The 16,909-nt window shown below is 35.8% G+C and overlaps 1 protein-coding gene across 1 annotated transcript; it reads left to right on the forward strand.

Annotated features, from left to right (window-relative positions):
• Positions 1–920: 920 nt before the first annotated feature.
• LOC145729320 (uncharacterized) lies at positions 921–2,619 on the forward strand. Its single transcript, XM_081980032.1, has 5 exons — positions 921–1,074; positions 1,126–1,193; positions 1,352–1,543; positions 1,602–2,289; positions 2,344–2,619. Exons 1-5 carry the CDS (start codon positions 1,032–1,034, stop codon positions 2,502–2,504), a joined length of 1,152 nt encoding a protein of 383 aa, XP_081836158.1. The 5' UTR covers positions 921–1,031; the 3' UTR covers positions 2,505–2,619.
• Positions 2,620–16,909: the final 14,290 nt, after the last annotated feature.

Below are 16,909 nucleotides of genomic sequence, written 5' to 3' on the forward strand. Positions count from 1 at the left end.
ACTTTAGTTTATGTAGACTTAGCATAGTTATTGCAGTTTTGCTAGTTTAATGACTTTTTAATTTATTAATTGCATAATTAGCCAACTAAGTACTTACCATTCACGGCTGTTCTTCAAAAACACCTTAATCTAATTTGTCCAGTCACAAATCATATGGAAGCACTAGAGACACTTAAACTAACTACTGAACCCTACTGAAAAGCAGAAATAAATACCCAGCAAGAATTTTTGAACATTTTAAAGCAAGAAAAGCCAAGAGCACAAGAAAATGTCCCTCTTTTGCCTATTGTCAGTCAATTACTCGACAGATGACAGAACTGTCAAATCTGTCAAGTGTGTTAATTTCTTCAGATGACAGTCAGTGAGGTTTAAAATGTATCTGGATGGGGTACGCTCTTCAACAGTTTTTGTTTTTATTATGGTTACAACTTAAGGATTTTAAAACTATGAACTATAACTATTTCCTGCAAGCATCTTAGGGTTTTTCGTTCATATATTACAAGCTTGTAGAAAAGGGTCTTAAAATATCCCTTAGACTACGATTACCGTTAGAGTCTGGGTGAACAAACAACGTTTAAGACGGTTTTTGTTTAGTGAGAGTGCCTCCCGAAACTTTAAAATAATTTTACACTTCCACCTTGGAAAATATTAAGGGCTCGTTTACCGGCTTGAGACACCTGCGTTTCTTTGCTAAGTAATTTACAAAACGACTGTTCTGAGGCCAAACCCGGGAACTAAACTCCCATTATAAGGACTATTTTACTGTAAGTTGAATACAATTATCCTGAGTTTGGTTGTTAAGTTTATTTTCCTTTTTGCGGCACCGTTTTCCGTTTAGGGGCGGCTAATTAAATTTAAGGGCTAATCTAGTAGTAAAGTGCAAATTTACGGCTAGTCCAGTTTACTATTGTATGTTTCAGTTTAGTTAAACCGGTCCCTAAGCATTTCGATACAAATTGCTTGAATAGCAAAAACCCAATTTTTATCAGTGGATTTTTCTGTTGACAACGTACCTTGTCGGTGCTTAGAAGATGTCTTTTTCACTATCAGCCAGATTTTCTCAATACGATGATTGTAAGTTTTAAATTTTGATTTTAATTGAAGAAAATCAATTTGAATTTTTAGATTCACCTTCACCGAATTCCTACAACATTCACCATATCTCGGAAAAGAAAAAGTTTAGCCCTTGGTCGGTAAGTTTTTACATTTTCAGGTTTCATTAACTTTAAACCAAATTTTGCTCTTATCAGCTGCTTAAAACCTGTGGTAAAAACTCGTCTTCTTCACCTTTGGTGTTTTTCATTAAACGTTTTTACTTTTTGGTGGTAATTTACAATTTAATGGGTTCCAGAATACTTGCGGTTTAAACATAAAATGCAACGGAGATTGCATATCCTCTACATGTAGCCGATGTTTTCGAAATGCTCATTTTTCTGACCAAAAAAGTTGGAAAAAACCATTCCACCAACAACGTTACTCTTTAGACCCCAATTCATGGATTGAAGACCAGAACAAAATTCTGGCCGAGAATAATAACAACATGGTAGGTTTTGCTGGGCCTACAAAATTGTTACAGAGTTTACTAAGCTTTGACATTTCAGAGAAAGAACTCAAAAAAAACTGAATCTGAAGTAAGTCAGTTTTTAAGATGTGACAAATTGCAGCCTCCCAGTTTTTTGAACCGCCCCCGTACCATCCACAACTGCCTCAAAAATGAGTCAAACAATTTTATCCGCAACACCGCAGCTAGGAAAGCGGTAAAACCTACAAAAAAGAAAGGCAAAAGTACGGAAACGTTTAGTGAAGACTCTCTGGAACTAGACTTGATGAAGAACAAGCTGAACACCGCTAGTTATGTTGTGCTTCCTAAAGTGGATGAATGCCAAACTGCTGAAGCAGTAGAAAAGGCGTCATCATCTAGTGGAGGGTTAGATTCTTCCAGTGCGGTGAAGAAATGGAAGGGCTTGGAGGAGCTACACGTCAACATCAACCCTGATAGTACATTGTGTTTGGTGAAGGACAAAGATATGGAGTTGATGGAAGAGTTGTCCAAGCCTGACGACTCCACCATTTCGGATTCTGAAGACCAGATCATTTTTTTGATAAATGAAGAGTTTATTGACGATGATTATGATTACTACAAAAATCAAATCGATGAGGCAACTCAAACTCAAAGCCCTGAACTGAAAGAGGTTGTCAGGTGCTTGGAGGAGATTAAGAAAGGTCACTCAAATCCTAGTTTGGACCACCTGGAGAGCATCATCAAAGCTGCAATTGATGAACTTAAAGGTAAGTTGTTTTATAAACGAATTTGGAATTAACCTAACCACAAATTATATTTAGATGAATTTTTGAATAAAATCTACAAAACGACGGAATCGAAAATGGACTCTCTGCTAGAAGAACTGAAATGTCTTCTCCTGAAAGCTGGAGGAAATGTTGAAGATGCCTGCAATCAAACCACTTCTAAACTAGTGTCTAGTCTACGTAATTTTTATTTCTAACTTAACTTTTGTTTGTGTGTTTTTTTTATATTACTTGATAATGAAAGTTGTGCCATTGTAAACCACCTAATACAAGAGGTTATCATTGCAGATAATAAATTCCCAGTAAGACAGATATAGACTCGAACTTTTGAAATATGACTATTCTTGCGGAAGAGGAAGTATCTATTAAGTTAACCGGTTTCAATTTAAAGTTTTCTCGGTTTGATAGTAAACGAAAATTACTCAAATGTGTCCCGGACTGATCTGTGTAAGTGAAAAAAGTCCCTTACAAGCACATTTCACACCAATACGAGTAGGTGTTATGATCTTCTGTATAAACAAATCAAACAAGGATAGACATTGTTCTAGTGATTTTGGCCAACGTTGCCAGTGTTGACAGAATTTTTATTAATTTTATTTGTACCGGCAACGTTGGAAGGGATTACTAAAAATATATACAGTGTGTCCAGGATAAGGAGGGTCAGTATGGGGAATCATGATCTTAATAAATTTTTTTGGTTTTTGAAATATTTTGAAAAAAGTTAATTTTTTAGGAAAATTGTGTAGGTATATGCTAAAAGATGCAGCCAGTCAAGACACATTTCTGGTAAAAAATTCAAGTTTACCAGTGGGACAGTGCATATACTTTATTCCTAGATAATCCATCAGTCTACAGGGTGTCCCAAATTTGAGTAACAAACCAAACTTATAATTTTTTATTCGATTTTTCGAATCTACGTCAAATTCTAGGCCTACTTGATGTAAAATGTTTGTATCGATATTCAATTGTTTTTGCTCTAGCAGCCTTATTTTGATCACCCTCCTCGAAACAAGAAATTCACAATTTGGGCGAACCTTTGGTGCAGTTTTTCAGAAAATCGTCTACAACTCGCTTATTTGAAACACTCTGTATAAAACCACCGTATAACAAAAAAAAGCTAATAAAAGCTAATATCACGTGACGTTGAGCGGGCACGGCTAAGTTGCTCCGTTTAGCCGCTAGAGGGCATGAAAGTTGACTCTCGTTTTTTGCAGTTTTTGATCAATATCTCAGGAACGTTTTAGGTTGGAGGTCTGAAGTTTTACCACAAATGCACCTCCATGGGATGCAACTTTTACCTTCTATACACTTTTTTGGTACCATGCACCGTTTGATCTTGAAAAATAAAAAACTGAAATTGTCAAGAATTTTCATGGGTGTGATACTTCTGATTTTTTTCAGAAAATTTTTTTTTTTTAAATTAACCTCCACTGCTTAAATACCCTCAGGTTAATAGTACAAAAATTACGTAAACTGTCATTTGTCAAAATGTCATTTTGCAAGGGTGCCACGCCCTAAAGTGTCAAAATTGTCATAATTCCAAGATCATCTCCGAAACGGTGTCAGTTAGAGCAAAATGGACGTAAAATTTGTGTTTCCCAGGTTCAAATTAGTTAAAAAAATGACTTTGGTTAAGGAAAATCCAAAATAGTCGCCGTTGGTATAGTAGGCCCAAAAACTCCCTAATTTAGAATAAAATTCCGTGCACTTTTCCAGAAAATCGTCCATAGCTCGCTTATTTGAAACACTCTGTATAAAACCACCGTATAACAAAAGAAAGCTAATAAACGGGGCTATCACGTGACGTTGAGCGGGTACGGCTAAGTTGCCCCGTTTAGCCGCTAGAGGGCGTGAAAGTCGACTCTCGTTTTTTGCAGTTTTTGATCAATATCTCAGGAACGTTTTAGGTTGGAGGTCTGAAGTTTTACCACAAATGAACCTCGATGAGATGCAACTTTTACCTTCTATACACTTTTTTGGTACCATGCATCGTTTGATCTTGGAAAATAAAAAACTGAAATTGTCAAGAATTTTCAAGGGTGTGATACTTCTGATTTTTTTCAGAAAAATTTTTATTTTTAAAATTAACCTCAACTGCTTAAATACCCTCAGGTTAATAGTATAAGAATGACGTAGAGTGTCATTTGTCAAAATGTCATTTAGCAAGGGTGCCACGCCCTAAAATGTCAAAATTGACATAATTTCAAGGTCATCTCCGAAACGGTGCCAGTTAGAGCAAAATGGACGTCAGATTTGTGTTTCCCAGGTTCAAATTAGTTAAAAAAATCACTTTGGTTAAGGAAAATCCAAAATAGTCGCCGTTGGTATAGTAGGCCCAAAAACTCCCTAATTTAGAATAAAATTCCGTGCACTTTTCCATAAAATCGTCCATAACTCGCTTATTTGAAACATCCTGTATAAAACCGTCGTATAACAAAAGAAAGCTAATAAACGGGGCTATCACGTGACGTTAAGCGGGCACGGCTAAGTTGCTCCGTTCAGCCGCTAGAGGGCGTGAAAGTTGACTCTCGTTTTTTGCAGTTTTTGATCAATATCTCAGGAACGTTTCGGGTTAGAGGTCTGAAATTTTTACCAACTTTTACCTTCTATACATTTTTTTGTTATTACGCACCGTTTGACTTTAAAAAATTAAAAATTAGATTTGTCAAGAAATTTTTAGGGAAAATTTTTTATTTTCAAAATTAACCTCAACTGAATTATTTTAGAATTTTCAGATTTTGCAATTTTTCCGGAAAAAAATTTCTATAAATGTAATTTTCCGGAAATGTTACATCCCTTTCCTCAACACATCAAACTAACAGACATCCGCCCAATGAGGAAAAAGAACAAGTATCAGGAGGTAACAATAATACAAATTATAACCCGTTTGTGCATTAAGCGAGGGGGACGGAAGTTGATTGCGCATTCGCCTACTGCGCAGTTGAATTGACGCAAAGTCATTGTCAGTTTGGAGTTTCAGACCCGCAAAAATTTGTTGTTTGTATTTAGTGTTAATTTGTTTTGTTTGTTTGTGGTTCTTTAACAGTTGAGTTTTGCAAATTTAAATTAAGTTGTACAGTGGACAATAATAATAGTGTTTTATAGTGCCAACCGAAAGTTGACGGCCGCCATATTACTCCCCCTCTCCCCCTTGTTTCTGTCACCCCCTTTGTTTGCTATTGCTCCTTCCTGCTATATTTTTTTTATTCATTGCATCCGCCATTGTGATCTCGGTTTTCAACAGTGGCGCCTTCACCATTTTGTCCCACTTTGTTTTCAACTACAATGATGCTTTTGCATGATTGATGCTACTAATTAACTACAGCTCTTTGTACAAAAAGTGGAGTGTCCCGAAACGAGACAAACACATCTGAGCGCGTTCCAAAATAATTATCGATAATCGGTCTTTCTTTATTAAAGCTTGTTTTGCATAGCAAACATGTCATAATCCCTCCGTGTAGCTCGGTAGTAATGATGGATGGAATATCGTTTAATGGAGAACACAAATCAGCCAAACAAATCTCCTGGAAATTGATTTAATCAGTTTTTAAAACTCTGAATCCAATTATATGCTAACAAAGTAACATAGCGTCATATATCTACATATAAATTTAACGACTGTTGGCTTAATGAACGTTATTAAAACGACAAGACCGAATTATCGACGTCACCCGTCACACAGTTTCCCAGTTTCACTTCCTTCCCTTTTCGGCAGCGCCCTTTTATTACATTTTGAATATTTAGTAGGGCGAGCAATCGTCAGACTAGTTGCGTTTAATGAAGCCCATAACTTTCAATTCCAGCCTAATGCATTTGACATATTTTAAATATACGTCCTCTGGCAACTGTACCATTTTAGAATTAATTTTCGTAACTCTATCCAGAAATTAGTGGCAAAATGGTGAATGCATTCAAGTTGAGTCGAGTGGAAAACGACGTAAGTAAACTGAAACGATCGCCTTTTAGTCGTTCACATTCAATTTAATATCAGGAACATACGTCGTTGACCTGAAGAAAGAGAAAAAAAAACAGCAAGCTAGTTAAAAGGGAATAAAAGTAATGTCGAAAACATAACAGCTCAGTAGTTACCGAAAATTGGAAGTATTTCAACCGAAATGGGGTGTAGGTAGCAGATACCGAACGAAAATCCCCCGGAAACGAAGTTTTCGGGGAGATTTGATTTATAAACGTGATAAACCGCTTCGGGTTGCTTATTTTTTTACCTATAAAAGGAAGTTTTATGACGGTTTCCATAATAACATTATCGCTTTACGAGGAGTCTTATTAAAGAAACACTGTATAGAGAAGTTAAATTGCAGTTTGTCACGATTGCGCAAATTTGTTCGTTGGTTCTTATTAAAACTCGTACGTGAATTTATTACTTGTGGTAGTTTCACACATCAACAAAAACCTTACTTTGTATGTCCTACAGCCGCCATTTTTGACGGTTGTAGGCGTAGGACACACGACCGGATAATGATCAATAAGGCTCCTGGAGGACAAACAAACTTACGGCCGTCAGGTTAAATTTCACACTAATAGACTGCGTAACTTTCAGTTTGACAGTTTTTCTTTAAACACTTTTTATATATCTACTTTTAGTCAGTTAACCTGTATATTTGGGTCCAGAAAAACTTTGTTCTGTTAATATATCTGGTACGTAATCATTTTAAATCGTTGCCGCGGTTATCAGGACCGGATTTTGCGGCCGTTACCTGCAAAATGCGCACCCACAATGGATCCAGTATAATTTGTGTGTTAGAGAGCCGATATACGTGAGCCTGCATTTTAAACACGTATTAATTTAAAAGATAACATCTTGAAATAGAGTCTCTCTGGGGGATACGCGATTTTTCCGCCTGGTCCCCGCGTTATTTTGATAACGTACGTGCTAAATGTTTGATCGTTTCACTCTCGTTTGTTTTAATTTATTACAAAACCCTAAATCCGACCCTGCGCTGATAATATTGTTTTTAATCAAATTTAGCTGATGCCTAAAGAACTATTCTTGACAAATTGCCTTGCCAAAGTGGTGAAGGTTTTTTTTTTGACTATTATTGCAGTTTTAGTTATGGGAGTATAGTTCCCATAAATTGAAGTGTGAGAGACGATGCGGGTTTGATGTTAGCACAGTTTTTGATGTGTGGTGCCATCTCTGTGGACGTGTGCGAAGTGAGTCGCCACAATACTTTAATAGTGCCGATTTGACAGAATAATGTCATCTTCTAAGAATACATATTGACAATTATGACATTTTCTAAAATTTATTTATAAAACATATATTAAATTGATAATTTAATTAATTAATATACAGGGTGTCCCACGACGAAAGACATCGATTGATATTGGAAAAAGTATAAATAGGAGAGTTTTGAAAATTTGGCAGGATACTGATGTGGGCATGCCCAATCTAACTAAAATATTTTCAAGATGGTTGCACTTCCGTTTATACCGGAAGTCGATCACAACTTTCTTATTTTAAATAGAACACCCTATATATTATGACATATTTCGATTCCTCACAAAATTCTGACCAACTTTTGTGTACAATGCCGTATGTCTATCTCTAGCAGTTTTTGAAATATTTGATGTTTTTAAAAAAAAGTGACAGTTGCAACGCTCAACATATTTTTGTACTTTTTCAAATGTTTATTCTCAAATAAAACGAAATGGGTTGGATTTAGGTATAGGCAAGTAAATTGAAACGTATAGCAATTTTTAATGCTCAAAATGATTCCGTCATAAAAAATGTGGGTTTCTATTTAAAAAACTTGAAATTTTTCATTTTTTTTAGTGGCAAGTTTATGATTTTTTTTTGACGACCTTGTATACAAATGAGTCATTACGCACCCTCAGTTTAATAAAACGATCATTTATTTACAATAACCCAAAGTTTTATTGCAAAATGAATTAAGGTTTTGACAGAGTACAAAAATATATTGAGCATTGCAACTGACACTTTTTTGGAAAAACATCAAATATTTCAAAAACGGCTAGAGATAGGCATAGGGCATTGTACACAAAAGTTGGTCAGAATTTTGTGAGGAATCGAAATATGTAATAATATATAGGGTGTTCTATTTAAAATAAGAAAGTTGTGATCGACTTCCGGTATAAACGGAAGTGCAACCATCTTGAAAATATTTTAGTTAGATTGGGCATGCCCACATCAGTATCCTGCCAAATTTTCAAAACTCTCCTATTTATACTTTTTCCAATATCAATCGATTTCTTTCGTCGTGGGACACCCTATATGTATATGTATATAAAATATTTTTTGTCTTCAAAAACTGACTCTAGTTCTAAAATAACGTTTTACGTTCCCTTAAGCTTGACAGTTAACCCGATAGATCCCTAATAAAGAAAAATCGCGAGTCTTTTAATGGGAACACCGTATAAGCTATTTATTCTAAACGCAATCCCATCAAATGCGACGAAAAGCAATAGCTGTCACATCTTATTGATTCTGCTTTGTATCAGTATAAAAGTCGGCTTTCTTTCACGAACGGTTATTGAGAAGAATAAATACCGTTAAGTTAGGGCGATGTTGCGCCATAGACGGTAAAAAAACAGCCCTCCCGGCCAGTCCCAAACCCTTCACTTTCAATTAGGAAAGCGTTTTTCAATTAAACCCGAATGGAAAAGAATCTTAGACGGGAAAGCGAGAAGAAATTCGGAAGGGAAAAGTCCGGGAGAGAAAGCTAATAAGATTAATTCAATAACCGTCGAAAACCTAGCCGGTTCGTCCTTAATATTCCGTGAACAATTATGGAGTCGATAAATCTGAAGCGAAGGACGAGCAAAGCGATGTAATTAAACTATCAAATTCTTGCTGTCGCGATACGGTGGCAGGAATTTCGATTTTAGACATTTTTTTTCACTTTTTTCCATTTTTTATCCAGTCTGACCGGGACAGGACGTCACCCCCACATTTTTCTACAAAATGGTTAAAACGCATCCACCAGTTTGTTCAAAAAATATTAATCAGAGCTGTCCAGGAACTATTAAAATTAAATTATTTAAAAAAAAAACAATAATTCTGATCAGACTAATTCAGCTTTCAATCAAATTGACTGGTGCCAACAAAACAATATTACTTACAGAAAAGTTGGTAGCAATGATCGATATTGTAGAGTTTATGTTACCAGATGTCATTGCTATGTTTCTATCAAACTTAGTTTTGACCAAATTAATTGTAGAAACGTCTGGAAATGTAAAAAATGTTGACAGAATACTTGTAGAAGCTTCTGGCAATTCCAAATTGATTCTAAAGGTCTTTTGCAATTTAAGAAATTTCCTAGACGTTTTACGAGCCTTGTAGAAGTTTCTAGCAGCTTTTAGATGACTTTTAGCAGTATTTAGAGATTTCCAGCAAATCAAAAAGGATTTTCAAAATCTTTTGCAATTAAAAAAATCTTAGAACACTCAGAACCCTTGTAGAAGCCTCTGGCAACTCCAAACAAAATTTGGAAAGCCTTTGGCAAATAAAAGGCAATTTTTAGAAGTTCAGGATATTTGTAGAGGCCTCTGGCAGTATTAGAAACATTTTCTCAGGCGGGTTCAAAATGATTCTCAACGTTTCTGACAAATCTTTGATGCTTTAGGTCACGTGTAGAGGCCTTGGGTATTTGGGTAGAGATTTCTGACTAAATTCCAAAATGATTTTAAACCTTCTTTTCAAATTTCTTGAACATTTAGAGAGCTAGAGCCTTTCTAGCAGTATTTCTGTCAATTGATGGCCAATCATTAATTATGTAACTTATTTTCGACTGGGTCAACTACTTTTGAGTACTTCAACCAGTAATTGGTAATTAATTTAGTTAATCGTTCACATGTTAATCTGCTTGTTTAAAACAAAACCCTTTTTGAGTATTTCATCGATTAATCTTGCTTATTTACACGTGAATAACAGTGATAAACACAAGACATATACAATTAATGTCCCAGCATCAATTAGAGAGGTCCCAAAAGAGCGAGAAGAGAGACAGATACCCGAAAATCCAGATATAACACTAATCTCCGGATCCCTATAGTCGAACAAATAACAAGTAAAGACAAACGTCTTCTCCAGCACTGAAAATTACCGATCGTTTCCCATCTTCGGGAGAAATCTCGCATTTATCATGCCGCACATTCGGAAGTATTTTATTTCCGGCCTAATGAGCAGGATTTATATGGAAAAGAGACGGTGAGAAGGGGTGGGAAGGAGGGAACGGTCTTACAAAATCGAACAATGTTCCTCAAAAGCCGTTTCCGCCTCTCCTGCATCCTTATTATTACTATACAGTCGAGGAGAATCCTTTTAGGCAAATCGAATTTTGTTCGCCATAATCTCGTTTTTGGTTCAAACGGGCGTAGTCGGGTTTAAGTATGCTTAGTTGCGTACGCGAAGACGTTTACTATCATATTTAATACCTTTCTGAAGGGAATGATTTAGTGTGCAACAGACATGTTTACTTTTGTTGACATGGTGAATGCGCGACAACTAAACCGTTAAAATTTATGTACATTTTGGTGAATGAGCTTTATTATATCGTTGATGGAGTACACAGTAGGGATGGAAAATTTCCGGAAAAATTGGAAAATATATTAAATTCAAATATAATTCGGTTTTTACATTTTTGTACTGTTAACTTGAAGGTATTTAGGCAGTTGAGGTTAATTTTGAAAAAAAAAATTGTTACCTGAAATTTCTTGACAATTCTGATTTTTAATTTTTTAAAGTCAAACGGTGCGTGGTATCAAAAAAGTGTCTAGAAGGTAAAAGTCGTATCCCGTCCGGGTGCAATTGTGGTAACATTTTTCAGACCTCTAACCTGAAACGTTCCTGAGATATAAATCAAAAACTACAAAAAACGAGAGTCAACTTTCGCCCCCCTCTAGCTGCTAAACGGAGTAACTTAGCCGTGCCCGCTTAACGTCACGTGATAGCCCCGTTCATTAGCTTTCTTTTGTTATACGACGGTTTTATACAGGGTGTTTCAAATAAGCGAGTTATGGATGATTTTCTGGAAATGCACGGAATTTTAATCTAAATTAGGGAGTTTTTGGGCCTACTATACTAACTGCGACCATTTTGGATTTTCCTTAACCAAAGTGATTTTTTAACAAATTTAAACCTGAGAAACACAAATTTGACGTCCATTTTGCTCTAACTGGCACCGTTTCGGAGATGATCTTGAAATTATGTCAATTTTGACACTTTAGGGCGTGGCACCCTTGTAAAATGACATTTTGACAAATGACACTTTACGTCATTTTTATACTATTAACCTGAAGGTATTTAAGCAGTTGAGATTAATTTTAAAAATAAAAATTTTTCTGAAAAAAATCAGAAGTTCACACCCATGAAAATTCTTGACAATTTCAGTTTTTTATTTTTCAAGATCAAACGGTGCATGGTATCTAAAAAGTGTATAGAAGGTAAAAGTTGCATCCAATCGAGGTTCATTTGTGGTAAAACTTCAGACCTCCAACCTAAAACGTTTCTGAGATATTGAGCCAAAAATGCAAAAAACGAGAGTCAACTTTGACGCCCTCTAGCGGCTAAAGGGGGCAACTTAGCCATGCTCGCTCAACGTCACGTGATAGCCCCATTCATTAGCTTTCTTTTGTTATACGGTGTATTTATACAGGGTGTTTCAAATAAGCGAGTTATGGACGATTTTCTGGAAAAGTGCCCTAAAATTTCGCTCAAATCGGGAATTTTTGCTTCGACGAGGGTGATCGGCTGCTAGAGCAAAAACAATTGAATATCGATACAAACATTTTACATCAAGTAGGCCTAGAATTTGCTCAAATTTTCTAGGAATTATTATCTAGGAATGCAAATATCTACAAGATTCATATTTGGTATTTTTTTCCACCCTGTAAACTACTCCATTGTACTGTCAATAACTCGGTTATTTTGACAATTATAGTGTGCTTCAATATACCAATTTGTAGCCCTTGAAATTCTCTTTTTACCACCCTGTATAGCGTTTTTACCTAAAACCTCGAATAACTGAGGTATTTACTGTTAAAATTGAGTTGTTGACAGTTTTTTGTTGATTTTGACAGTTTTTACTGTGACAGCCCATAACTCTGTTATTTTGACAGTTACAGGGTGGTTCAATATACCAATTTGTAGCCCTTGATCACCCTGTATACCATATATATAGTAGAAATGTCACGCTACCGAAAGATTGAAACTTTTATACTGGGAATGTGTTATCCAAAAGGGATAAATTTATAAATAATATTTTTTTCAAAATTCATATTATTTTGAAAAGTGTTGAGGTTAGATAAACAACATTGATCAGAAAGTTTCCGGTAATTTTCCGAAAAAAATTGGAAAATCTGAAAATAATTCGTTTCTTTAATTAAAATTTAAATTTAAAATCAACTTTCACCGGTCAAATATCTTTGGGTTGATAGTCCAAAAGTGGTTTAGGATGCCAAAGGGCAATTGCGGTTCTTATAAGGGAGCCACGCCCTGACAAGTACCTAAAAATGACAAAATTTAAGGTAATCTTAAAAATAGTGTCCCATTTTGACACCGGTTTTGAATTTCTGAGGTCCAAATTAATCTACAACAAGAATTGCATTGAGAGTAGCAATATGGTGCTTTACAATGTATCATTTTACAGCATTTTTAGATTTCGAACTAGTTTTGTTACTTAATCACCCTGTATATTGTTGCTGCATACAGTAAAGAAACTTTAGCTTACCTTGTACAGCCAACTACTAAGTGCAGCTTGTCAAGAAAAAAAAATATAGGGTGGACAATGGTGCAAACGTCGAAATAGGTTTGTCCACAAGCTCTTATCATATCTCCGTCCAGTCGTTAAAATAATACACCGGGCAAGAGAATGAGAGCCTGTTTATCGTCCTATAGCACCATCCTTGTCCCACTCATACAACTCAACCCTCAAAAACTCCACCACAGCCTAACTTCCTTTACAACTTCACCTATATGCTGGTATATAGGAAGAGAATTAAACGGCAAAGTTAAAGTTGTCAACGTGCCAAACAACGCTTTTCCCGATATCCTTCGGAGTGGTCCGGGATCCCGCAAGCTCTTATCACTTTCCTCCCCTTTATGCCCGTTAACCCCCGTAAATCCAACCCCCTCGCTTCGTCCCTCGCCCAGTTGTTGGAATTACACGAGGCGGAGAAGTCTGGTTTATCTTCCAGCACCGAGACAGATTTTCAGCCAGAAAGTAATTATTGAATTGATTCCCGGAGATTCCGTCTAATTGGGAGGAAATTTATTTCTATGCTCGGTTTTTACTTCCATTTAAAAGAAGTGTGTGTGTAAAATCAATACAGAATGCAGTATTTGAGTAAATCACAAGCTATTCTTGCAATCATTTTGTCACCAAATTACACTCAACACAACTTTGCAAATTTACTTTCACTAATGCGCGAACTTGGAAGGGCCTAAACAAACTCCAAAAGTTAAACTAACCATAGAGACATAACAGTGGCTGGTACAATAGGGCCGTAGTTGATCGGTTTCCCACAAGCCCTTATCAGTTCTCCGTCCAGTCGTTAAATCACACAGGGCGAGAGAATGACAAGGGTCTGTAAGAAAACGGTTTCTCTTCATTTCTTCATTGTGCACGTGTGTGAGTGCCCTTTTGGCTGGCTGGGACCTGAAATCAAAAAAGAAACTTCAGAACACTTCGAGCTGTTTTAATAAACACAATTACGTGACGTTTGCGGAAATGGCACACGCAACAAGTTTCCGTTCTAACGATAAAGTTGCGGTTCGAACACGGTTTGTAGAATATGTATAACAATTACAACATACTAAATTAATTCCCCTTAATTTAGGAAATAACGCAAGCTGTTTTTGCATGAGAAATTAATCTTCCACAAAGGTTAAATGAGATGCTTTATGTGGGGAGTACCTGTTGATACTTCTTACTCCGTAATATGATTTTTTCAGGATTATATTCAATATTTTGGACTCCGTCTCTTCAATTAACGTCGAAACACATTTCGCTTGTTTCTAATGAGCCATTTCCGCGACTAAACTTTATTCCCCACTTAAATTGCTCGTCGTAAAACGCAAATGTCACTAGACGACAAAGTCCCCGGACTCGATTAGTGTGTGCAACCCTTTATCGATCCACTCTTTTCCCCAAAAAGTGTTAATTGAGTCACTAGGGCCGCTGTGTGTAACACTCGGCCCCCAAAAAGAAAAACTTTTCCAAAAACCCGAAAGTGGATTTAATTGTGTTTTGAGCTCGTTAATGGCCCCAGATAATTAATTATCAAAGTCTAGAGCTTTTTTCAGACTTTTATGATTGAAAAATAAAACTGAATTTTATATTCACCAAATTTAGGTTTGACGAGAAAATTTTGTTTTCTTGACGTTTGGTGAACGCGCTCTTTAACAACTCAAGATGTTTTCTCTATTTCTGATGTTTTCCAAATATTACTTTTTTATTTCAGTATGTGATTTACTCACACATCACATACTGCACATTTCGTCTTACCATTGTGGTTGAATTTCGCTTAACACAAATCAGTGACTTAATAGCATTTACCGTTAAAACTAACATTGATTTTACGCAATAATGGCCCTTAGCCTTATTAGTTATTACGTATTTTAGTAAGTCACACATACTTTAAATCAGGTTTAAGTTACGAGTTTGGTTTAAATAAACCAGAATTAGGAGATTTTCCACAAAAAAAATGTTAAAGATCTTCTTTCAGACTTTTATGATTGAAAAATAAAACTGAATTTTATATTCACCAAATTTAGGATTGACGAGAAAATTTTGTTTTCTCGACGTTTGGTGAACGCGCTCTTTAACAACTCAAGATGTTTTCTCTATTTCTGATGTTTTCCAAATATTACTTTTTTATTGCAGTGGTTCAGAAAGTGATTTACTCACACATCACATACTGCACATTTCGTCTTACCATTGCTGGTTGAATTTCGCTTAACACAAATCAGTGACTTAATAGCATTTACCGTTAAAACTAACATTGATTTTACGCAATAATGGCCCTTAGCCTTATTAGTTATTACGTATTTTAGTAAGTCACACATACTTTAAATCAGGTTTAAGTTACGAGTTTGGCTTAAATAAACCAGAATTAGGAGATTTTCCACAAAAAAAATGTTTAATTATGTTTAAAATTATAATTATGGCATCAATGCAAACCTAGTTTAAGCTTTGTTTTGACTGTGACATTTTGCACCTGTGAACTGTCACATTCAAATTACAACCTAATAGACAAAAATGACAATAGCGTTAAACTGCTTAGATTCAGCAGATAATACAATTTTCTTGACTAATACCGGATGCGCCATTATAAAACATCCAAAAATTTAAGATTTTTTGGAACTATTCTATTTCACTGTTATATCGTTAAACATCAGAGTCGCAAATGTGCCATATTCTGGATGCAAAGCAAACATTTTTACAATCCAACCAATTTAGGTACGTTTACTACAATAATCTGTGGTGAATAACTTACATTTACTACCCACAAGTGAGAAACTGCTAAGGTATACCACAAAATTCCATCCAATTAATAAATAGCAATTACCCCAGCGTTAAGCAGTTCGTCACCATGTAATTAGGTCGTTCCAGATCAGGGAAAATTGAATTTCAACCCCCCCCCTTTTGGAGAGGAAAAACCCCCTCGACAACATAACTCCAGGATGTGTACGGCATATTTAAAAAGAGAGAGGAAAATCAGAGAAACTCGTCCGCTGGAAAAGTTAAGAGGAAACTTTATCTATGGATTAACGGAATGGTTTGAGGGGGGGGGTGGCTGTAATTCACTTGCACTTGGCCAAGCAGAAGACTCGTAAATTTTCCTCCAAGGTTTTCATTGGTTTTAGGCCACGTTTAACTCCAACTTAACAGGCAGTTACAAAAAATAAGCGTGCACTCACTGCAAAAGCATTTTTAAGCAAAATCCTGGGTGCATATGTAAAGATAATTTCTGAGTTCTGTCAGTTCCAGGCAGACGTTTTATGTCTTTGTCGGAACGTCTTTTACAATTCCTTTGGCTTTGTTATTCGGTGACGTCCCTCATATATCCGGTTAGTAAAAGATCCTGGAAATCCCTCCAAAAATGAAATATATTGTGCTCGTTTCTTCCCTTAAAAAAAAATTGTGGGGGAGGGTGAGGAAAAACGCGTATTTTTGTGTTGAAATTTCGCGGAAATAACCTTTGCAAGTCGGCGTTTATTTAATGGTCCCGCCAACGTATTTATCTACCCTAAAGTTTCAACGACCCTATTGGGGTAACTTAAACAAGGGAAAGTTATTTTTTGTATAGTCCTGAATTTTTCATGACCCAAAAATGTCCGTATGCATTAGTTTTAAACAAATCGCTAGTTTAACAAGATTTCAATTTATAGTAAGCAAAGTTAAACCTTATAAAGTTTTTAAAATTATCTGGAATTTCCAAAATAATCTATTTGTCCTTAAACAGTATTGCATTCATCACTTGTCCAGTAATAGTACATTAATGAACGAGAACGTAATGATAGCTATTACTCAAGAAGATGAAGTTTGCGACAATCATCGAGTGAGTAATAGCTTGTACATGCGTGTAGAATACTATACTTTCTCTACGACTGTGGGAAGTA

The sequence above is a fragment of the Ips typographus genome, linkage group LG5, assembly GCF_016097725.1.
Source record: "Ips typographus isolate SLU linkage group LG5, UJ_Ityp_2.0, whole genome shotgun sequence".
NCBI lineage: Eukaryota > Metazoa > Arthropoda > Insecta > Coleoptera > Curculionidae > Ips > Ips typographus.